This window comes from Alligator sinensis, unplaced genomic scaffold (assembly GCF_000455745.1).
Source record: "Alligator sinensis unplaced genomic scaffold, ASM45574v1 scaffold937_1, whole genome shotgun sequence".
NCBI lineage: Eukaryota > Metazoa > Chordata > Crocodylia > Alligatoridae > Alligator > Alligator sinensis.
Genome location: NW_005842257.1, coordinates 948,589 through 973,804, shown reverse-complemented (window position 1 = coordinate 973,804; position 25,216 = coordinate 948,589). Strand labels below are relative to the sequence as shown.

At 42.4% G+C, this 25,216-nt stretch overlaps 2 protein-coding genes across 3 annotated transcripts in view; one reads left to right on the top strand and one right to left on the bottom strand.

The window, feature by feature from the left end:
* The window catches only part of FAM19A1 (family with sequence similarity 19 member A1, C-C motif chemokine like), a 443,754-nt gene extending 433,976 nt beyond the window's left edge, over nucleotides 1-9,778 (bottom strand). Inside the window, exons 1-2 of one of the 2 annotated variants that reach the window (XM_025208862.1) lie at nucleotides 9,650-9,766; nucleotides 2,054-2,113 (exon numbers count right to left, since the gene is read on the bottom strand). The gene's annotated coding sequence lies outside the window, so the exon portion shown is untranslated. Of the gene's footprint in view, nucleotides 1-2,053; nucleotides 2,114-9,649 lie in introns of both variants that reach the window. The other variant, XM_025208863.1, reaches the window with a different exon arrangement.
* A 690-nt stretch (nucleotides 9,779-10,468) lies between these two features.
* SUCLG2 (succinate-CoA ligase GDP-forming beta subunit) overlaps nucleotides 10,469-25,216 on the top strand; it is a 165,381-nt gene continuing 150,633 nt past the window's right edge. Inside the window, exons 1-3 of the mRNA XM_025208842.1 lie at nucleotides 10,469-10,604; nucleotides 11,486-11,502; nucleotides 17,379-17,546. Coding sequence (XP_025064627.1) covers nucleotides 10,469-10,604; nucleotides 11,486-11,502; nucleotides 17,379-17,546 — 321 coding nt within the window. The remainder of the gene's footprint in view (nucleotides 10,605-11,485; nucleotides 11,503-17,378; nucleotides 17,547-25,216) is intronic.

Genomic DNA, 25,216 nt, shown 5'->3' with positions numbered 1-25,216 from the left:
GCAGGAATGACATATCAGAAAATGGAAGCAGCTGCAAACGGTGCCCTAGTGACACAGAAGTCTCATGGGGGTGGTGGGGAGCTGTTTCTAATATTTGAATTGACACTCTCTCTCTCTCTCTCTCTCTCTCTCTCTGTGTGTGCGCGTGCGTGTGTAAATATCTATCTATCTATATCTGTCTAGATCTATCTATCTAGAGTTATCTATATAGATAGATAGATAGATATATCATTGCAAGTACTTCCAAAGCACAGGTTATGGACACCCAGGCTCTGCTGACAGATGTGCAGCAAGGCACCCAAAAGAAATGCCTTCTGAGATGAAGAGGAAAGGTACAAAACTACTGGAGAAAGAGTAGGACCATTGAAACTGGCTGTCATGGCAGGAGATGGAGCAAAAGCAGCAGTTTGGGGACTAAACAGACCACAAAGAGGGAGCAGGACCAGGACCTGGTGGGGCACCTAGAGCTTTGAGTACAAGAATCTGTGTTGGTTTTGGTACGGGCACTGGTGATGGCCTCTGAGTGGATTGGTGCAGACATTAACAATGTACTCTGTGTAGGGCCAACCTCTCAATGGTAGCACATTCAAGCATAAGTGCAATGCTATTTTACACCTCTCCACCACTCCAGGGTCTCAATATTATAGCATTAGAGGTTTGCCCTGCTCATCCATCTTCTGCATGCTACCAGGAACCACAGACAGTGCAGGAGTTCTAATAAATTGTATGGAACAAGCATGAGCTCTGTCTTGGCATCACTGAGAAATCAAACGATCCCCTTTCACTCCTTGCCTGCGTGATACTACCCAACCCCATGCTCCAAGAGAAAGGAGGCATAAAAATGAATAGGGATGGGGAGTGCATGCAGCAGATATCCCCATCACTGCTGCCACTTGTGCTCTTATGCATTTGAGGTTTCTCTAACAGCACATTTTAGTTTGAATCCTGCTTTACATTTTGCCATGATTTATACACTGCTGTAGAGTGAAATAATTGCTTGTGGCTGGTGTGATCTCACGTTTAAGATTTTCATTGCTCGCATTTGTGAGTTTAATGAAGCTCTGTGTGTGTTGAACCACTTGATTCTGTCCTATCCATTGAAATGACTGGGGAAAACAGTGGATTAAGTGAAATATTTTATTGAAATACAGAAACTCAGCCAGCCATCTACACAATCCACAGAAATGGCAGCCCCTGACCCCAAACTAACTAGCATAGAACACTGCATTTAAATCAATATTTCGCATGGCAGAAAAAAACCACAATGTGCTATGCATCAAAATCCAGAACATTCATCAGGGACAAATACCCCATGCATATTAGCAACCCTGCATTCTAGAGGTTTCAAGAAATAATTAAACAAGGCAACTCCGAGCCCAGTGACAAATCAGGACAACTTGCAATAACGTCTCACCCACCCCATAAATGAACAAATAAGTTAGAAGATGCTTACTCATTCATATCTTATATGTGACACATATGGCATCCCTAATTTCCATAGCTTTCTTGGTTATGGAAGTACTTTTCACTTGCATGAATCAGTCATAGAATAATCCAGCAGCCCCCAGATTGCACTCTACGCAAAAAAGCTCCCACTTCTTGCTTTGCACAGCACGAGACCACAATTTCAACTACAGTGTTTATCATTGGTAGGCAGACGATTTTGGAAGAGCACCATCTTGTCATCAGTTTTACACCACCATATAAATAAGTACACACCACTGTTCTGAGACTGCTAAAGGCATTACTGCATGTTCTAGGTGATCCTGTAAAGCCCACTGTTGCCCCTAGAGCAGATCTGGGGCTCTGAGGATTTCTTTTGACAGCCCCTGTTCTCAGGCAAAACCAGTCCTTCAATGGAGTAAATGCAAAAGCCAACTTTATTACAATTCTCCAGTTATGAATATTGCTAGCAAATAAAGAACACAATATATATCTTGATATACTTTCAAGATCTAAGCAGAAATAAGCAGTCTTATTGCCATTTAGAATCTCTACCTCTGAAAATCTTAAGAAATTCTAGCAGGTGACCAGCCTGTTGGAGACATCTTACCTAGATTGGGAGGCATCGGGAGAGGCACTGGATCTTCATTATGTCTGCAGACTGGAACCTCTGGAAAAGATGCCAAAGGAACACATCTCAGAGCCCTGACCTTTTTATCTCCTTCCTCAAACAAAGGCTTACAATATTACTTGATGCAAACTTCAAGAGATGTGGCCAGAAAGGAGACATTCCTGTGTTGTCCTGTTGATGGAGCTAGAATACAGTGACCTGAACACTTAATCAGTATTTGATGTTTTTAGACTGGCTAGTCTTTTCAAAAAGTTGCCTTTCCCTGTGACTCATTTCCTTTTATGTTACTTCCCTTAACCTCGGCTCACTTATACTAACATGGCCTAACTTAAACTTAACACAGCTAAAGATCCACTAAACTACTATAATGCCAGCTAAAAGGATCCCAGCTCAACACAAAGGTCTACACCAGGTAAAGCCCTATGAACCGTGGCATGGGACAGGACATATACAACCTCCAACACATACCCTGACCAACTTTCCAACTAACTTCTACCCCAGAAAATTGTTTTATTTCAAGTTTGGCTTGTAAGGTCTTAAAATATAAAGTTTAGGACCATTTTGCACTATCCACTCTTTAGCTGCTTATTTGACAAATCATATGTCCTTTATACAATGTTTGGGTTGAATAATAAATTGAATCACTCAGCGCACACACTTTAGAAACTGCCCTTTCATCACAACACTATTTGCTGCTACTCTATTTACCTTTGCTCCCAGTTTCTCTTTACTCTGTTAGACATTTTTTCCCTTGAATTTAGATTGTCTATATTTTAAAATGGCTTCTTAAAAGTCTTTGAGGGGATACAGGCACATTTTATCAGAGGCCCACCCAGCCTCTGAGAAGTCATTTTCCTCCACTCTATCCCACAGTTTAGATCTTAACATCTTTTTGTATTCACAGTCCTGCATTGTCTCTGACAGAAGTTCAATAAAATTGTCTTTCTACCAACAATATCTAGGGTGCTCAACATAGTAGAAACTGAGTGTTATAGACCAAAAGTCATTCTCTGCTGACAATCTTTAATTCCTCTCTCTGCTTTATTATATGCCAGACCTTTGGCAAGGGATAGTAATACAGCTCTTTTATAAATAAATATACCGCTTTGACCATTTTCAGCCAATTAATTTATGTCATAATAATTGTTCATGTTTCCTTTCATATACAGGCACACAGTTGGATACCAAGATAGTGAAGTTATTACTCCCTTTGGTACAGCCTTTCTTGCTGAAAATGTACATGCACGAAAAGTGGTTCACTTCCATCCTTTTCTTCATATTTAATCATAAAGGGGGAAAAAAAAAACTTCTCACACCTCCAGTCATTATTACCAAAGTCAAAGCGATCATAAAACCTAACAATATAGACATCACTGTGGTACCTGTAGCCCCAGTGTGGCTGACTATGGCAGCAGGAACAAAGATTGTTGTTGTGTTTTGCTGTGTTGTAGTGCTTCATTATACACAGCTCTTTGAGAGAATACAAGGGAAGATGCTGAAATTTGGAGAAGGGGAAGCCAAAATGATATGCTTCCTAGGAGGGTGCTAAAACACTAGAGCAGGTTACCCAGAGAAGTGGTGGAAGCTCCATCCTTGGAGGTTTTTCAAGATCCAACTAGACAAAGCCTTGGCTGAGATGATCTAGCTGGGGCTGGTACTGCTCTGAGCAGGGGGTTGGAGTGGATGTGACCTCCTGAGGTCCCTTCCAACCCTCATTTTCTATTATTTCAATGTGTGCTGATAACCTATCTGCAGTGGCAGGTAAAGACCATACGATAATTGACTACATAGGCAGCTGGTAGGAGGCACAGGGGGGGTGCATGTGCCCCCCCCCGATACGGCCGGTGCCCCCTCTGATGGCTGACACTGATGCTGTCAGTAGGGCTGATGCCCACCCTGACAGGGGCGGTGGCTTCTGCGGGTGCCTCCCCAGATTCAGGAGGCACCAGCCACTCATGATTGACTAAAGACAGTGCAAGCAAAATCTATCCTGCCAACCTCAGAAGCTTCTGCTCATCTGGTATTTGCTTCCATGAACCACTCTCCTTTACCCAAGTGCTTCCTTCTTTCTGTATGAAAAGGATCGTGAGATGTGTTTGCTGCTGGCAGCAGGGGACTGCACAGGACCCAGGAGGTTACTTCCAGTGTTATGTTCCAATCTTCTTGCTTCTCATTCTCTATTTCCACCCCTCCTTTTGCTTCCCATCTTTTTACTGTACTGGTGTTTACCTTGATCTGTTATTTCATGCACTCACCGCTGCATCTGACTGGATGCCATGACCGTTTCTTATCGAGGGCTGGACGATGCTGGAATGTGGGGGAAGAGGTGGGCGTAGGATCTGGAGAGAAGCTCAGTCTCTGATGAGTGAACTATTAGCACTGGGCACTTAGGGGCCAACAGCACTATCAATCCCTTCAGGCTCTGACCTTGTTCTCCCATCTCTGCCTACTCAGCCACCCAAGCTAGGCCCATGAAGGAGTTGAGTTTTCATATCCTGGTTTCTCTCACACATTTTGCTTGTTTCTGGCACCATGTCTGAAATGGGTGGTATTGTCCAGTTGTCTCAGTGCTCTTCATCCTCCACAATTACAGCATGCAGTTGCAAGAGTCCTACATAACCACTATTCCCCTGAAACTTTTCTAACTTCGTCCCCTTGAAATGCCTTTGTTTGCTAATGATTTCTTTCTTGGGTTAATGACGTTCTCTATTAGCCTTTTCATTCTGGCTTTGACCTCAAGTACCACTAGCTCTCTGTCCTTGCCTTACTTCTCACATTGATAGTAGCAAGTTTTTTGGCAGGGCTTACCATAAAGTCCCACCAGAGCATGGCTTAGCGTTATCTCCTCTTCCACATATATAGTTAAAAAGTCGGCACAAGGAAAAGGGTGTGGAAATTAATTGCTTTTAGTGTTGTGTGTTTGATACAAATGTAATCACAAGCTAGACAGTAAGCTCCTGGCATACTATTGTCTAAAATACCTGGAGAAAGGAGGAAAATTACTCACAAATTGGAGTGTTTATATTGTCCGTGATCAAAATGAAAGCAAAAAGGGCAAATTCTGCTCACTTTACTCAGAAGGATCCCATCCAAGTCAACGGAACTGATAACGTGAATAAGGAAAGCAGCTTTTTGTCTAATTCTCCTTCGTTCTAAATTAGAGAACAATGTTACCCATAAAAATCTAAATGCTTTTTGCTTAACTGCTGTAATAATGATTTTATTCCTGACATGTATCAGCATGAATTCAGATAAGTTATTTGGAAAAATTATTAAAGGAAGAAAGAAAATTCCATTCAGCTCTGCTGGTTATAATGAGTTTGTATTTGTCAAATGATTTTATGTTTAAATGAAAAGTTAATGATAAACAACCTTTTTGAACTACTGGATACATCATTCATGTGCTGGGTCTGACAGACATCTTTAATGAAAAATGGTTTGGGAGGTAGGTCATCTATGTGGATATGAGAAAAAGTGTGTTATTTCACATTACCAAGTCCTGCCACAGTAAAGAAAAAGAAATGCAAGAACACTTAAAATTATGCCAGTTGACGATATAAGGTAACTTTTTAAAAAGTATTTTAGTATTAAAATTGCCAGCCATTGGGACTGAACAATCATTTGTGTACCAATGCCTTCCAGCATGTTTCTGTAAATCTTTTTTAATTTCAAAACTGTCAGTGGCTGTTCTACACTAAACAAATCCCAGCTGCAGCAGCAAAAGCTTTGCATAAAGTCTGCGTGCCTGGTGCATGCTGGAGGAGATGTGGAGAAGGCCAAGAACAGTTTCCTGAAGTGCTATATGCATAGGACAGCTGCAGGAAGCAAGCTTAGAGAGCTGGAGGGACTGCATGCAGCAAAGTAGGGACTTTGACCTCAATCCTGAAATTCGAGTTTACACTAATTCCTTTGCTGTCTCCCCACCTAAGTAGACATTACAGGATGTGGCTATATGAAAAAAGCACAATATGCTCCCTGTCACAACTGAGGCCGCTGGGAGCTGAGATATAGCCCCAACCAGGAAGAGTCTGTTGCTTCCATAGGCACCGAACAGTAACACCAAGTGCATTACACAGAGGTAATGCTGACCACATTGAGTGCCACATCAGAATTTTTGTTGCATTGGGTTGGGTGGGGGGAGATGGGGGTTCCTATACCTTCTCTTCCCTGCCTATGCCCTGCGTAGAAATCAGCTCTTTGTGTCCAAAATTGGATATTCAATGTTTTTGTTGCTTGCTAAATTTAAACCAGGGGTGTCAAACTCATTTGTGGGCTGGATGAAGGTTGCTGGGCCAGTCTGCGGGCCGGACTGTGACCATGCACGAGAGCTAGCATGCCAGGTTGGTCTGGTGGGGTGCAATATGCAGCGCACACCCTGTGCTGTGTTCAGTGCATGCAGGCAGTCCAACCCTGTATCCTGCATGTAGCACATGCCAGCCCTGCTCTGGGGCTTTTGCTGCATGTGGTGGGCAGGATGGACTTAGCGGCATGGGCACTGAATGTAGCACAGGGGACTGGCATGGGGTCTGTGCTGTATTTGGAGCCTGACCAACCAGACCAGCTTGCATGCTGGCTCTGCACGGCCTGATCTGGACCGGCCCTAGAGTCCATGTTCAGGGCTGGGCTGGCACAGGTGCGCCCTAGACCAACCCCGTGCTGTGTGCAGCACCAGGTCCAGCCCATGCACCAGACAGACCCGCTCCACATGCTGCACGTGGATTGGTCTGAGACTCATGGGCCAGCTCCTAGAGCTCCATGGGCCAGATCTGACCTGCAGGTCATATGCTTGACACCCCTGATCTAAACAATTGAAAGCATACAATGTAGAGATACCTCCATTATTTTTACAAGCCAGTGAAAGTGCTTCTCATCAAATATCAAATGTTATTGGAGCATGCAACCCACATATGTTGTCTGAAAGCTTATATACCTACTACATATACATATAAGATTACCAGCCAATATCATTTGGGTGGCTGGATAACGGTATGCTCACTAATCCACAATCAGGAAACTAAATCTGAAATTATATTTCTTCAAGCATAGTACTGAAGGCTGTGCACAATCTGGTATAAGAAAAGGCCTCCATTCATTTTTATGTTAACTCTGAGTACCATGCATTACAATATAATACTAGCATCTTCAGAATCTTTATTGAAACACATTATTTAACTTAAATATGGGTGGCAGGAACAAAAGTGTTCAATTTAGTATTTGCCAGTACTTGTATTTTATGAAGTTGTAGAATTTTTGTAAGGGATGTGTAATTTTTCTTTTATTGTTAACGGGACTCCACTGAAACCCTGATTTTTTTTTCCCCCAAGCTTTTTTTTTCTGTAGGAACATGCCATCTTTGTCGATGGGCCTTTGGCATTCACAGCAGAGGTCTCCTTTTCCTCTCATCAAATTCTAGCATAAGGAGAATAGGATTTGAAATCCTTCCTTCATCCCACTATTTACAGAGATTGAGTCATAAAAACAGGGATGATAATATTTACTTATTATCTCAGAGGGTACCTAATAGTTGTATATCTTTTTGAAGTCCTAAAATGAAAGGATGAGCTTTGGTGATGTGTATCAGAAAGAAAATACTACTGCTGTGAAAGGAGCCGCTGAGATAATAGATATGGGGGTTTTGCCGTACAGAGGAAGAGTTTTAGGCTCAGCACATTTCTCTGCACAAGGAATAGCCTGGTTGTAACACAGTGGCATGATTTAGTATCATCGAAAATTAGGGTTGGAAGGGATCTCTCAGGTGACATCTAGTCCAGCCCTCTGCTCAAAACCAGACCGTCTCCAACTATACCATACCAGCCAACCCTCTGTCTACCTGGGTGTGAGGTGTAGGATTTGCATCTTCCATCCAATTAGAGAACTAGGTCAATTCTCTTCTTAAAATCTGTAGTGGGGATATTAATCTCAGCTCCGGTGGCCTGCCTCTCTCTGTAGTCAGGGCTGATATTTTTAGTGAGGTCTAGAGGTTGCATACGTCTCGCTGTAATGCTTATTGTAAAGAGCTTGATTTTCAGAGGGTTGGTCATGAGGAGGGACTGAAAATCAGGGATCTCAAACAGGCGTCTCAGCAATGGAGCCACTCCATATCTGTGCCCTGGAATCGCTTTCAGTGCTTACGCTTCACCTTGGGACTGCAAAAAAAGGCTTTGAGCAGCCATTCTCAATCAGGGCACCCTGGGGTGCTTTGAGAGCTGGTCAAGGGTGCTGCGAGGTGCCACACGATGTGAGCCTAATGGGGTGTGTAAACGTGATGCGTGAGATAAAAGTCCTGAGATTTCAAACAGGAATCTGCAGCGCTAGAAAGCATTTTGCCTCGTGATGGTCTGAGTTCTTGGCCACAGCAAACCTGTGCTAGTATTTTTCTGGAGTCAAAAAAACCCAACTGAGTGGAAGCAAAGAGGTGGCCTTGTGCATCCATCTCGGGGTGCCCAGCACCGGTCAGGGGGGTGCATGGCATTGATTTGAGGTGGGGTGCCTGGCCTATATCCAGGTGGAGGTCTGGCATCTATAGAGCACCCTGGTACCTATAGGGGGATGCCTGGCATCTATTGGGGAGCCTGGCACCTATAGGGGGATGCCTGGCATCTATCCCAGTGAGCGCCTGGCATCTGTAAGGGAGCCTGACATCTCTCCAGGGGTGCTTGCAGCTATCTGCGGGGCACCTGCCCTCTATAGGGGAGCTGGCATCTATAGGGGGAGACCTATCATCTATCTGGGGGAGCACCTGGCATCTATAGGGGACAGGGCAGCATCTCTCTGGGGGCACTTGGCAGCAATATGGGGTGTGTGTGTGTGGGGGTGTGTGCCTGGCCTCTATAGGGGAACCTGACACCTCTCTGGGGGTGCTTGCAGCTATCTAAGGGGAGCCTGGCATCTATAGGGGGATACCTAGCATCTATCTGGGGGAGTGCCTGGCCTCTATAGGGGAGGCTGACACCTCTCTGGGGGTGCTTGCAGCTATCTAGGGGGCACCTGCCCTCTATAGGGGAGCCTGGCCTCTATAGGGGCATACCCCACATCTACTGATGAGTGCCTGGCATCTCTAGGGGAGCCCGGCATCTCTCTGGGGGCACTTGGCAGCAATATGGGGAGTGGGGAGGTGCCTGGCATCTATAGGGGGATACCTGGCATCTATCTGGGGGAGTGCCTGGCCTCTATAGGGGAACCTGACACCTCTCTGGGGGTGCTTGCAGCCCTCTATAGGGGGCACCTGCCCTCTATAGGGGGGCCTGGCATCTATAGGGGCATACCCTGCATCTACTGATGAGTGCCTGGCATCTCTAGGGGAGCCCAGGATCTCTCTGGGGGGCACTTGGCAGCAATATGGGGAGGGGGGTGCCTGACATCTATAGGGGGATACCCGGCACCTCTCCGGAGGTGCGTGGCAGCAGTGCGGAGGCTGCCGACACGTGTACGGGGCATACCCGGCATCTGTGTGGGCGCGGCCTGTGCGCGGGGCTGAGGCGGGGCCGGGCGAAGATGGCGGCGCCCAGGGCGTGCGCGGCGCGGGGCTGCGCGCTGCTGCGCGCGGTTCGCCCCGCAATGCGGGCGGGCACGTACCGGGTGGCTGCGCGCTGCCCACACGCGTCAAGCAGGCCGCGGGCCGGGGGCGGCGCCATGCTCGCGCTCCCGCTCCGGCCCCAGGTAGCGTGGCGTGGCCCGGTCCTGAGGGACCTCCGTCGCCCCCGCCCGTCACCCCTCACCAACGGCGCCGCGGGGAACGCGCGCGCAACTTACACCGCCCTAGCCATATTGCGGCTTAACTCGGGTGACAAGCCATCTTCCCATAGTTTAGTCTGGGGTAATTTATTTCCCTTCTCTCACCCCGTCTTCACTCATAGCTTTCCTAATGCGAATTTTAAAATGCGTTAATGCTGCTTAGCCTCATCTTGTGAATCTTTATTTGACCGGCGCGGGGGGGGGGGAGTTATACTTTAATTAAAACGGCTATTAACGGCTCAAAATAGCGGAAGAACTCGGTGTAGTATGTAACACGACTGATGGTGTTTCGCGTTACGATGTTTTGCACTTATGATTTTCATCAATCGACACCCCGCTTCGTCAGTTGCGACTTGACGACGCTCGATCCGACGCGACGCGACGCCGGCGAGCGAGTTCGCGGTGTCGCTCGTCTCCCTGGAGAGCGTCTGTCTGAATTTCCTTAAGAAAGCGGATGAGACGCCACAAAATCGCACGGCCAGGCCTCCCGAGGGGACTCCAGCCAGGAGCGCTGCAAAAAGTGCGGCAGAGTCACCTCAAAGAAGTCTTTCCAAATCAATACGATAGCTATTTACATTATAAATACATTAATGTAGCTATAGGACTCCTCTATAATTGATCGAGTACAAAACTCCTGGTGATTTTTGGTGAAAATAGGGTATGGGGTTTGGGTTCAGGAGCCAATCCCCCGTTTATAACGTCATTTCTTATGAGAAAATCGTCTCCGAGTTACAACGTTGCGACGTAAGCCGCGGTTTTCGGGAACCAATTGTGTCGCAAGTCCCGAGGACTGCCGGTATGTACCAAATTTTACGATAGGAATAAAGAAAATTGAAACGGAAAGACCACTTAACCTTGCTGTTAACATTTGGTGTTTGCAGGAATGCATTAAAAATAACTAACCTCCTAGTTATCAAGACTTTATTTGAGCACTGTGATAAGAAAGGCAATATATTTGTGGTTATGTTACTATGCCTGAGGCTGTTTGACTTGGGGAAACTGAGTTTTCCTCTTGGTTATGGGAATGCAACTCCTATAGGCTCCAGTGAGAGGTGTATTTGTTTAAAATTAAGGTTGTGATTCGGCCTGTGGGGCAAAGCTTGCCGGAGGAGGTCATTAATTGCCATTTTGCACAAGTCTTAGTGATATTATGAAACAGAATTAATGGGCCTTCCTTTTCAGCCTTTAACAGACACGAAACTTCCATCAAAGTTCATGGGAATGCTGTATTCACCAGGGCAGCAAGGTGAAGCTCAAGATCTAAAAATAATGATAAATTGGCCAGATGTATTTTGGACTGATTTGCAGCCAGCCACTTTATTTCACCTTTTTATCCATTCGGCAACTGCACAGGAATTTTTATTGGTTCACACTTCTGAGTGTGAGCATTTTCCCAACTTGCAGCAGTCTTCTCGAGTGAACAAAGCATGTTGGTAGTCAGTTCTGCACCGCGAGTGTTACTGCAGGGGTATGTTCATGCTTGTTAAAACAGTACTGTGAGTCTTATTTCAGCTAAAGCATATTACCGGCACTGAACTTGTCCCTGGAAAAGAAGTAGTAGGTCTGTGTCTTCTAGGAACATCCTTTAATTAGAGGGAAGCTTTCATATTGTTCGCTGTTGACTGTGTTGTAAACCTAGAAATATTGGTTCCAAACTATATCTACTTTCTTTTCTAGTTAATTGGGATGCGATGGTGAGTATCTTATTTGACTATTGGATATAAATTGGTTTGCAAGGACATGCTTTTCATAACAGAGGTTATGGAAGTGCGGTCGATATTCATTTCAAGAGAGTGCTCAGAGCTGTACAAAACACAGCTGAAGATATCATCCTGCCACGGGGTGCTAGCAGTATAGGACCATTATTTTTCAATAAAAACTGTACAAGCAGCCCCTGCATTTATTCCATTGAAATGATTGGGCATAGACTCAAATAGTCAAGACATTTACATGCCTTATACCTGAAATTAATGGGCATAGACTTAAATAGTCAAGATATTGACATGTCTAATACCTATTGTTGTAGGTTGCTCATTAACCAAAGATATTATACCTGTGCATTATTTTTTTATGATTATTTTGTATTTCTGATTGAAGCCTCCAGGCACCATGAAGTTCCAAAAATATTTCAATTTATTAAATATTTGGATTGCCATTTCTAATTAAAAGACCCTCACATGTATGAGTATATTTGTTCTGGGACTTGAAACCAGTCACTCTTAAGCTTAGGGATTTATTTGTGGGAACATTGTTTATATAGATTGGGTGTTGTATACTATACAGCCCTCCTAGAATGTTTTCCATTGTTGCCAAAACTGATTGCACTGTTTGTTACTGTATTGAAACAAGTTTTATGAGTGTAAGCGGATGGTACTGCTTCTGAAATCCTCAGGAACAAACACATTCTTCTATATAACTTTGTTTTAAAGAAGCAATATATAGTACTTGACCCTATCACATGGAAACATTGCATCATTTCCCAATAAAAAAAGGAACAAGTCATTTCTTAAATATATATTTTTTACTTTCTGCTGTGAGTTACCTTTTCAGATATTTAAGTGGACCTTTTTTTAGCCTGATTCCTTTATTTTATAGTCTTGATAAATTATTCAGTGTTTCTTCCTTTCCGGGTTCATATTGCATCAGGTACTTCAGGAGAATAAAAGATGGATCTCGATTGTCCACTGTGCCCTGGACAAGGGTGTTCAGGCCTGTTCTTATTGGTGCAATATTTGTAAAGTGCTCTGAAAAACACTCCAGAGACCACTCTGTAGCAAAATTCAATCTTGTAGCTTAACAGTACAATGGGTCCCTTTGAAGTCTCCTGTTTACTTGAATGGGAGTTGGGTTGAGCCCTTTGGGACTGTGCAGTGTTTTCAAAATAGTCTTAGAAATAGTGAACTGAATTTAAACAAGGAGTAATTGAAACTGAATTATTACAGGAGGCTCCAGGCAGGTTTCAGGGTCTTATTGCAAGGGGCAAATATGTGGAGACCACTCTGAATCTTTAATTTTACATCCGACCAACGTGGAGAATCTCCTTCCACAACGTAGGTTCAACAGGTCTTCAAGAAGGCCTCGAAATGTTATGCCACCTTGAGTGTGTTGAAAAGCGGTGGTAAAGTGACAGGAGTCCCCTTTAAAATTTTTCCAAATGTCTTTAATGCAAAACTAGGAAAGTTTCAGGCTAACCACCAGACATCTTTCACTCATGTAAGGTCTTCTGACAACTCTAGGAATAGACTCAGCTTCCAAAAAAGCATGCGAGTATCAAAACTAGATAGCAATTCCTTGTGTAACGCAAACAGACATTTGCTTCATCTCTTCTGTGTTTAATTTACAAATAGTTAATGGTTCCACCAGACATTCTGATAAACCTGTTTAGAGCAGATATGGGGACATGTTTTCAAAATGTTTGGCAAACACCACACTTTTTGCCCTAGTGAGATAATCTGTCCTTGGGAAATTGAATTGTATGCTCTGATCTTCTGATTAGGACCATACCAGCAGATCCTTGTGCCATAAAGACAATAGGAGAAAGAGGTCTCAAGTGTCTGTGGCATTATCTAGGGTTGAGCCTCACATTTCCCTGCAAAGCAGCTGTTTTTTTCTGCTTTTATTGTGTGATTTATTGTGTATTTTTGTCTTGTCTCACCTTCCAATGAATTACTCAGCAGGCCCCAAACTCCTCCGGTCTGCAACAGACCTGCTTTTTTTGGGCAACCCCATACTGTAGTAATTTTTTGGGTACTTACAGTCGACAGGGAATGGGACTTTCACTGCACGTTTGCTGCTCTTCAGCAACTGCTTGCATGCCTGCCCTTGCCCCACTGTGAGAGCTGAACGTGGGCAGGGACAGTATTGCAGAGCAGCTTGTAGGTTGTCAGCCCCTGTTCATTGCAGGCTATGGAGAATTAGGGTCTCTCAATCCCACTTGTAATTGCTGTTGCTTCTAGTTTGAGAAGTGCTGAGTTAGGATAGTCATTTTCAGCCAGGGTGCCAGGGCAGTAGGGTGCCACACAATGTTAGCACTGTTAGGTATGGACATATGATTCACAAGATAAACCCAGGGAGTTGAAATAGGAATCCATAGTGTTAAAAACTTTGAGTTCTTGGCCAGAGAAGAATTACTCTATTAGTTTTCTGTAGTAAAAAAAACCAAGTGAAAATTAAGAGCTGGCATTTTCTGAGGGGTGCCTTGAGTCTAAAAAGTTTGTGAACCATTGGATTAGGTGTTTGTAGGATAAAAGCAATGGTGAATGCTATTATTTACTTGTCTACTTTTTTGAAGTGTAGGCTGTGAATGGTGGTCGGAAGATTCAAGAGTGAAATTCTTTCAAGCAAAAGGAAAAACATGGTACTCTTGGCAAAAAGCTTCCTGTATTGCATGCTTATTGGTCACTTTGCTCTGATCACCATGTGTTTACTTTTCTCTGTGCTGTAATGTGTTTGTCAATAATACTGAATTTACACAAATCCAAGATTACTTCATATTTAAGATGGGCCTCCAATATTTAGATTCCAGACATGGAAAATCTTACAAATTGGAGGGTTCTTTTAAATTTATCCCCTGCCCAGTGCTATAATGGGGGAAACAGCAGCAGGAGTGGTGGTGGTGGGGTACACCCCTGTACTTCCCTGCCTTGTAGTTGATTCCAAGATGAGGGGCTTTTACCAACCCCCCCAGGTTAAAAGGGGGAAAACCCTCTTCTTAGATTCATGTAAATTGGTATGCCACATGCTAACACATATATTAGCTCAACAGTCTTGTTTAACTTCCATTTGATCGTGTTGCCTACAAGCTGAGCTGCAAAAAGGATGTGGAGAGGAATACTTGGGAGTTTTGAGCTTCTGTTGGGTATCATGGTCTCTTCTATGCCCATTTCTTACCCATCCTAAGTCAGGGTAGGTGTAATGGTTCCTTCGTTTTTTGAAACCCCAGAGCTTCAAAATATTCAGTATGTCACCAGAGGGAAGAGGACAAGGAGGACTTGCCCTCCTCCCCAAGTGAGTTGTCCATTACTTTGGTTTTTAGGGATATTATTTTGCTGATTCCTGGCCAACTCATTGACACACTATTTTGGGATTATTTGAACAACCCCCTGTTGAATCTCTGAACACAACTTTTGTAGACTGAGTGCATTACTGCCTCAATCTTTCTTTGCAGCTTCAAGTGTATACCCTAAGGACCTGCTCCAGCAAATTCCCTTCTTTAATGGGCTCTGCTGAAGAAGCAAGCTTCTAGCCATTTGCTGAATCAGTTAGCTTTTTCTTCTTAGTATTTTAATAAAATATGGGACTTTACCAGTCACGATTTATGCCATGATTTCTGCCTATGATGGTAATACAGAAACTGGTCATTAAGGACTGATCTGTAATGAATTGTTGTCCAGATAAAAATCAGATCAATAACTTGATGAAATTAAGGAGCGGAAACTGTAGAGCGAAAATCGCAAGTATTTCTTAGCGGTGGAGATGAAAGGGAAGTGTTGGAAACCCAGTTACTAGAATCAATTAAAAACAGATCGGTCAAAACACTGAAGAGCAACACTGCAGGATGGCAACGTATGTGATGCTCAAAGGGTTTTTTTCTGTTTGATTTCTGCTACTACTACTGCTGCTGTTGATGATGTCCTTAGGTAATGGCCAAATCCTGTTGATCTGTAAAAGGAGGAATCCTGTTCACATAAACATTTGTTTGTGAGGACAGATTTCTTTGTGGTGGTTCTTGTTTCTTTGCAGATTCAGAGTAAATAGTAAGTAGTAGGGCTTTGAATACCCCCTTTCGTCCAAAGTGTGAGTTTCCTGGGTGAATTTACCAGTTTGCTTTTTTAGTTGGTGCGTTCTGTCTCTGCTGGCTCATAGACTTCCCAGATTACAACAGTGCTCCATCCTCAGATATTGGACTAGCTTTTATTTGCTCTGCCAGTGTCCAATGGTAACCAGACAGCATATATAAGTGAGCATCTCTAAAACTCATAACGCTGTTCTGAGACTGTCCTCCTCAACACTGGCTGGATACATGGGGAATTTTTTTCATAAAGTGACTTTTTCATTTATGCAAAGCTCCTTTTTTAATATCTCAGGGTCCATAGATCATTTTTCGTTTTTCGATTCAGTCTTACGATTTTGTGGCAAATTCTACTGCTGCAGAATATAATGCCCTTGATCACAAGTTAGAATTCAAAATTAGGTTTGTTCTGTAAAAATGCGGTAATGTTGCTTTGGTATCTGGGTTGTAATATTGCTCTGACGAACATGTATTTGTGCATATATATTGCATAAAACTTTGTTTTACTTCATATTTTTAGTATTGGAAGATTGAACAGCTCTGGAAGACATAGTAGTTTAACTGTTACCTCTGTCATTTGCATCTTGTAAAATTAATGGTTCAGGCTTCATTTTTCTGCTTTTCATAGCAAAAAGGTGATTCTTGCTGTTTTCAAGTGAAGGACCAAAGGTTATATGCAAGTGGTTATCAGCTAAACGACACTGTACAAGGTGCATTGGAAACGTTGCAACTTTCTGATGTGCTTCCTCGCTCTTTAGAATGAATATGTGACTTTTTATAAAGTGCCCAAGCAATTTACAGTAATAAATCTGAGGATTTATCTTAAAGGTTATGTAGCAGGCAGAAGACTGACCTTCAGGATCCAGTGGACCTTAAATGATATCCCTTGTTCCAAACTGAATTAGGTTTTTATGATTAAACTGTAAATGAAAGAGTTTTATTTGTCTGAAAATAGATGGATACTTTGAGAGTATCAGTAACAGCAACTTAAAAACACCCATTCATATGTTGTGCATTTAGAAAGCTTTAGGAACAATAAGCAAACTCATGGGAACAATAACAGGGAAAGATGAAAAATGAGAAGATATTACCAGAATAGATAGACTCAGGGGATTACAGGAAATGAGCAATAGTCTCAGTTTGTGTCAGAGCAAGAGAGAAGCATTTCTACTGTAGCTACTTTCCCTATGGTACCTACCTCCTTCTCTTAAATTCTTGGTTAAAAGTGTAGGGTTTGGATGAATATTAGCAGCGCTTTAGAGGTAGGGGCGATTTTGTAGCCCACTTAGTAACTGCTGATAGTATATACTCTCTTCACTCAGTGTGAAGGTAGCTTCAGAAATATGTAAGTAACACTTTTTTTGTTGAAGAAACTCTCGGGTAGTTATGTTGTAGAGTTTCTTTAGTTGAAATCATTTATGTGATTTTTTTGCCACAATTTATTTGCCAGAGTAATTACAAATAGCTCATATTAAAATAATCTAGAATGAAACGAGGGGGAAGGGGAAATGATATCATTTAACTCTTATTTTAAACACTAAAGGTAAGGCTCTTCACCCTTCCCTAGCTATGTCATGACCCACTCCTCCCTGTCCCTCCCAGAGCTGCTTGCTTTTTTGCTCACCCCATCCGAAAAGCTCCAATAAAGGCCTGGGAAAGAGGTGTGACCATGTCCCCACTTTCAAAGTAAGACTAGCACACTGAGTGGGGAAACAGTCGGCTTCACCTGTTAAAATGAAATGGATTGTGAATTCCCTTTTCCACCTCCCCGCTTCATAGTGCCCACAGGAGCTTGGGAGCACAATCTCCATTCATCCTGGCGGGTGCTACTCAGAACTGCTCGTGTTCTGCACTGCGGCGAGGCAACACCTGGATGCGATTTCCGACTTACCCCGAGACCGTTCGCGCTCCTGTTACAGTGCTGCACTCAGAGCTCTGTCTCACAAGGTATTTGCTAGCTGAATCATGAAACCTACTCTTCCAGGCAGATGTCACTTAGGATGCAAACAAGGGTCCACCATCCCTATCTGTTTTAGGCTGCTCATTGCATCTTTTCTGTGCTGTCAAGTGCCGGAAAGTTTCCCCCTCTTAGCAGCATCTGATAGAGAGATTTTTTTGGTCAGACCAATTTGCCTGTACCTTCAGCTGTCCAAAGACTCAGACAGTGTGGCACATAGGCTGGCCTCCTTAACACATCCCAAATACTTCCCTCTTCCCAGGATAGCATTAGAGAGAACTTTCTGAGGAACTTCACCTTTTGTTATAAATTGATTCTATTTACCCCCCCCCCAAGACCTTTGCTTGCAAAGACATTAAAATCCACCCTGCCTCCCTCCACATTTGGATTTTCACCTTTCACATTTATCCATATGTTAAAATGGAAACAAAATTTGAACGGAAGATTTATGGTTTGGTCTTAAAGCTGCAGGTTATTGGAGACCAAAGCTTTTCAAGCTATGAAATGCAGCAAATCCACCTGGTCCCACAAAACCTAACAGCAGCGAAGTTGCTTGAGCACCGGTCTTTCTTTATAGCCACAGGCATGTCTTGTAGAGAGCGCTCCAACAGCAGTGGTTGGTCTGAGACTGAGATTAAGTGTTGTGCCCAGTGCCACAAAGGAAACTGGAGCTAGAGTCAGGATGAGAATTGAGAGGGTTTTGATGCCCACTCATCCTGAAGCTCAAACTGCATAACCAAGACATGTTTCCTGCCCCTTTTTTTTTCCCATTCGCTAGTATGAAAGTACTTTGAAGACTTTTGATTTCCTACAGATTGTCTTGCCTGCCAACAGTTGAATGTCATCGTTGCTGTGTTCGTTACTGTACTCTCTCTTACGAGTAGGCAGTTTGAGTTGGCATTGGCTTTGATGGTGACCTCTGCCACTTAGCACCTGATTAATGTTATCAGCTGGTAGGTAGGCAGTGTTTTAAAAAGCTACTAGAAGAACACGCTTCTGATGAAGGATTGCTCCCCCTACTCCCTCAGCTCGCTGATTAGCTTTTATTGTACAGTGAACTTCCACATGTCTGAAAGTCTCAATCATTCCAAATGCCTGAGCAGAGGCAGCGAATGTGCCTGCATTTCAAGGAAGCAAAAAATCAAAGATTGCTTTGTTTTAAACATGCCTTAAAATACACTTTCATTTGCCTGAAATGTTTGATCAGTGATGTTGGAAAGGTAGAAATCCACTTCAAGGCCACAGTTTTTGATGATCACTGATAATACTGCCTATGGTATTCTAGACTCTTACTTTGGGATCTGATGACGGCAGGCAGCAGTGTGAATGCCCAGCGTGAATAACAGGAAATAGTAGTAAAAAAGTGACGTGCAAAAGAAAGGAAGAAACTCGTAAACTTTGGTCTTTTATTCTTGCCCCACAGAATATTATTTCAGTTCATATTTTGGAGCGTGCCTTTATAGAATACTCCAGGATGATAACTAATTTCTCCCAGTTTTGACTCGTAAGGAATTACCTGGTTGTCTTGTTTATGGGCATATTGCTGAGAGTGTACCTTGTCTTAATTCAAGATTCAAACCATCTCATTAAAATCAAGGTTTATTTTAAAATAGTGGGAGAACATGTTACTAAAACTAAAAATAGTATGCAAAAATGATGACATGTAATGCACTATGAGAAATACTTACTAAGGCCCACCTTAGCTTAGTAAAGCAAGTCTTGCATATCTAGTATGTATCCAAGTTCTGTTTATATGTTCTTTCTTTCTGTATCTCTTATGTCTTTAGTACTGTGGACATTTATATCTTTATTGCTGAGGAACGTTGTACTGCTCTTACTGCTCAAGTCATAATCCCCTGTGATGATATAATTAGGTACTAAAGCATTTATTATGATGGGACTTCAGGTAATAAAGCGCAGGAACAAACAATTCTGAACAGCAATTCTGTTTCATGCTAATTTCCTATTTAAAAAAAAATAGAGAATCCAGGAACATATATGCTGAACTTTTTCTAAATTGAATGCTCTCTATAAAGTATAAGAAACTCTCAACACTTAAAAAAAAAAATACCAGTGTATAGCAAAAATGACAAACTTCTGTGATGTATATAGTTAAGAATTCAGAGGCAAGTTTGATCATCCCATTGGTCATGGTTTGTCTTAATATTTCAGAAACTTGAAATTTGGGTGAAGTACACAGCAAATCCATAGGAAGACATGCTATGAGTAGGACATTTTTATTTTGTTCGTGATGATGGTTTTTCATTTTTTCCTGGCAATATTTAAATACGAAAAGCATTTCTACAGCATTATATTTTTTGGAAAATATAATTTTAACAGTTGTAGCAAATATGGAAGTTAAGCAAAATATTAAATTGCCCCTGAAGAAATTTGAAATAACAGGGACATTTTTAATTCAGGTAGAGAAGATATTCCATTTCCCTTTTTGGGTTAGTAATACATAGCACCAAAAATCTTACTACTTTTGCGAAGTATTTCCTGCAACTGATTATCCAATTGTATATTGCTATGTGGCTCTATTTTCATCAGATACTTCAAAGGCCTTATTTTTAGATCAGGAAAGCATGCCTTTCTTAAAGCTTTGAAGTTGCAAATAAGCAAAATGGACCCATTTTGGTTAAAATTAATTACGAATGCAAAACGGCAGGCGCCTATTGAAAGCCAGCCCACTGACAACAGCAGAAGTGAATCTGCAGTTGTGTTATAGTTTACCCTTTATCCAAGCACAGCTTGATTAAAAAACTCTGAAAATTGGTTCCTGACGCACAAAGGTACTGCATGTCTCTTGGTCTTAGAAATGTGTGGATGCTCAATACATTTCCATTATACCAATTTATTATGTAAACATAAGTATTTGTTTAAGGAGTTCAATACAAATAATTGTTTTGGAGAAGTTTTCTGATTTTAATCTGACTGCATAACATTTATCAAGATTACCTTCAAATTCTACTTGCCCACTTAATGTGATGGGACTAGAACCTGATTTCTGGGCTGTCTAGCACAGTATCTGAAGATAAAGCTGTCTTTTGCTAGCTGTATCCTGTCTGAAGACTCCTCATCCCCAGACACCCCACTGGTGGAAATCTCTATGGGAATGGCCAGAATTTGATGTGGAAAGGCTGGATGACACTGGACACTGACTTGGTAACCAGATGGGCAGTGTGGTAACTACTCCATGCCTGACCCATGGATACTACTGGCAGTTTTATTATTGACTTTAATGGTGAAAGACTATTTTTTTCCAGGAAAATAACTATGCAAAAGTGTGTGTATGTGTGTGTAAGTAGATTTACTGTATGGGTATCACATGACATTTAAAGTCTGCAGTGAGTGAATGACACATCAGTAGCACATTCTTGCCCATCCTCCCTCACCATGACAAAAAAAAAAAAGAAAAGAAAAAATCAAAAGGCTTGAGTTTTAAAACATGATTTAGGGGCATCACAAAAGAGAATTGTGTGTGCTTTTCCCAAGAGATATACCTCAAATGAGTTCTATAATCTGGGAACATAACACCACATTGTGTTATTTCCAAGAGGGCAAAGGTGAGTCTTGGGATCAATCAGCTTGCAATCAGACCGATTATAAAAGAACAAGTGAGAACACAAAGCAAAATCAGTTCAAGGGAATATAGTGGGACAGAAAGGGACAATGAAGAATGGTCTGGAAAGTGAAGTTAAAAAGCCTATTGTAGGAAAATCACTTAGAGGGGGAGCTGAGGCTTTTTATTTTTGTAGAAGCAAGGAGCGAGCTGCCTTTCTTTAAATTCCAGCAAAATTTAAGTAAGGCATCCTCGTATCTCCCCTCTCCCCTCCTCTTTAGTCTGCAGCAGCATGAATTATTCAGATTTTAATTGATATAATTGTTACTGAAACATTCTGGAAAACTTAGGGTACCCCTGGGTGTGGTGCTGTGGTGCAAGGTTTAAGCAATGCTCTCAGCAGCTAATAGGAAACTTCCCTGAAGGAGGGCTGTCCTCTTTCAATGACCCTTAAAAATATTTTCCTGTATAGTTTTGTGAAGCCACAAGGCATCGTACATATGCACTTTTAAAGATTAACTAAATAAGCCATATAAGCTTGTGCAGTTTCTCTGTCTTAGTCTATAAAGGTGCATATCCACCCTGTCTTCTGATTGTATTCAGATTAACTTGGCTCACTACCTCTCTTTGTGAAGGCAGGCTTCAAAAATGTGAATGGAGTGCAAACAGTTGAGTGTGGTATTCTAGAGCCTCCATGCCTTGGCCATGATTCTGCTGCTGCTTGAGCAGTATTACAATGTGAATGGTACCGAAGGAGATACCCTCACTGAAGCTAGCCAGTGCAGCTGCCCATCCTGCAGGACACAAATGGCTGCTAACTGAGAGCGGGACCAGTGCTGCTTCTCTTGTCAGTCAACCATGTAGGATGTATGGTGATAGCATAGGAGAGTTGGGAGGGATTTTTGCGTTCTTCAGATGCCTAGCAGTTCATAAAAGATGGAGCCCTCTTCTGTCCTACTGGTGGCTCTGAACTTACCCCAGGGCAGTTGGGCCCATATCTGCCTTTGGGTGGTAGGCTTAGTGGTATGGCTACTTAGCCGCTTAGCACTTCCAAGCCCTTTGCTCAAGAAGATTAATAAGGGGTGTGACATGAGTGCGTCCTGTGAGGGTTAGTGAATGGGTGCTGGAAAGTATATTTTGGTATACATCTACAACCAGGAATGTGGGCAGAGAGATAAGACGTCACAGGTTGCTTGCACATAAGCTAATAGACCTAGTCTTTGAGCTAATAGGTGCGAAATGAAAATGTGTCAAACCTGCTAGAGTGAAGAGGTCCAAGAGCTTTTAAAAGTCAATATTTTGAAAAATGACCATAGAGCAGAAGCCCTAGAATGGTTGCAAACCAGGCTTAATTCCAGATTTTTGTATCATGCTAGTACAGATAGTGATTGTTTTAGCACCTCTGTCTTTGCTATACATTTTTGACTGTCGAAAACAATTGTTTGGCTTGAAATATCTGGATGATCCCTTCCAGCCATCAGGGACAAAATAAAAAAATACTTTTTGGACAGGGAAGTAATAAATGCGTCTACAAGAGTGGAAGGAAAACTTTTGGAGAGTAAAAAAAAAAAAAAAAAAAAAAGCAGCAAAAAGAATGCAATGAATTTGATGCAGAACATTTTTAAGGTCCTATAACTTCTACAATTAAGCTTAATTTGAGCCATGTTTTAAATCTGTGCGCACTAATAAGCGGATAGATTTCTTTAAGTCAAAATGCTTGGGTGAGTTAATACTTAAGACTGAACAAATGAAGATAGAGTAGATCAAAGCAGACAAATAAATGCTTGGGAATGCTTTAACATCCAGCTGCAGAAAAAGCAGCGACTTGGCTTGGTGCTGAAGGACATTATGTTGGTTTCTTATATTAGGTTTCTGCACTTCTGAACATAATGTGGAAAGCATGATCAAGAATGAAAAGGAAATTAAAGCCATGCATGCTTGAATAAGTAGATACAGTAATTCAGTGATTTCCATAAATTAGTTAAGAGAATGTGTTGTTCTATCAGTTCTTTTTAATATTCACTCTTTTGCTGGTAGGTGGGCTCCCAGGCATCAGGGTAGGTGTTGACATCCCGTTTGCATTTTGATCAAAGATGGCTTCGTATTTGTGAAATGTTCTGGACTGACAGCCTTGATTATCTGCAGAACAGGTGCAGCATAAGGAGTTGCAGGAAAGCTGCCTCGTCCTGCTGCCCAAGTGGTTTCTGATTCTTACTTCCAACGACCTTCCATATGACTGAGACAAACGAGCCTCCCTGTGTATTCAGTCCTCTGTGTCTTTTTGACTCCCATTCCCAGTTTTAATTGTGACAGGGTAATTTGAAAGGAAAAACATGTCCAGTAGTCACAGGAATAAGTATCTGATTTGTGGTCATTCACACTGCAGTGTGCCTCCAGCAGCTGTTTTATCTCTGGCTGCTTTGGCCTTTGGCCAGCTTTGCACAAGAGACCTACAGTAAAAGGCACTAGGTCCCCCTAGAAAGTCCCTCCAACAGCTTTTCCCTGTTTTCCCTTGCTAGGCATCCAGATTAGACAGCTCTATTGTTATATTGGACTTGCTTTAGAAAACTCTCTTATTGTGTTAGACTTTGCTTAGCAAAGTTTATTGTTTGCCTTTGTACCGCACTGTGATATGGTTATTTGTGAGCACCAAGATAAAAAAAAGAACTTGGTGATTAGTTCTTTATTTCTCCTTGCTTGAGCTCTGCTTCATGAGGACAGGTAGAGTAAGTGAGCAGGGCTGTGTGAAATTTCACCTGCCATTTTGTTTCGACACTGTTTCGACCAATTTCGAGGTCGCAGCAGCAAAATCGGAATGAAACAGAGGCCATTGAAATAGCCTCAAAACAAAATGAGGCTAATCAAAACGTTTTGACCATAGGCTGGGGATGGGAAGTTGGTCCCAGCTGGGCTGACTTGCCATCCCCAGTGCAAAATCCGGCAGGGCATGGGGAGCCAACTCAGCTGGGGTGACTCCCCATCCCCTGCACTAGGTCCCCATCCCCTGTGCTAGATCGTGTGGGAGGTGGGAGGCAGCCCACCTGGGCTGACTTCCCAACCCCAGTGAAACGTCGAAACAGCTTTTCAATTACCACATCCTTCTCACCTGTGGAACTGCTTTTAGTCAGTCAGGTTCTGATGAAATTAAAACAGAGACACCATGAGCAGCCAAAGAGGAATTAAGAATTGAAAATTTAATACCCGCTTTTGTTTTCAGGATCATGTGACATCACAGCAAATCTATAGATAGGCAATGTTTTACTAGACCACTTTATTTTTATTATCATTTATCTAGGAAAGCTAGATTTTAATAGTAACTTCTATTAAAATTGGTTTTGTACACAAAGTAGATGGAGAAGGGAGTAGAGTGGAATCCTGTTCTTTCAGGGCCTGTCCTGCTGATGTCAGTGGTGCAGGATCAAAACTGTCCAAAATCTGGTCTCCGTTTGTGGGCTCGTCGGTTTTTTGTGTGCACACATGGGTGCTCATGCCTCTGTGGACACTCGAGCACTAAATGTTCTGTGTTCAAGTGATAAGTTCTAACGTCTGCGTTCCCAAGCACTTGACATTTTGCTCGCTGACACCATTTCTCACATGGCATCATTACATTCTTTCCATTGTATATTTGGGTTTTCATGTAGATACATGCTTTTTGCAAAATCATGTGATCCCTCAGGGATGACTGACTTGAGGTTCCAGTTACTTGGGTTCTTAGTGTCCTTTAAAAATGCTTTTAGCTTGTAAATTTAACTGTTTATGTGCATTATAATGCTTTATAATGTTTCTGATCTATACAGTTGATACGTTCCCATTCCTGTCTATAGGAGGTCTAGCAGATGAGATAATGATGCAGTAACTTCCTATAAAAGGTGGGTTTGGGGTTGTTGTTTTTTTAAAGTCTACTGGAAATTGGTGTCTGATTACTTCTCATGAAACAACTAAAGTCTTATTGGATATTTTAAATTTTAACAGCGACTTGAGGGTTCATCCCATTAGATTACGCTTGAGTGATTGCCACTCAGTCTTTTTTTCCTAAGCATCCCAAGCATCCTAGAAGGGCAGTGGCTTCCAAGAAAGAAATATATAGCCAAATAGCTT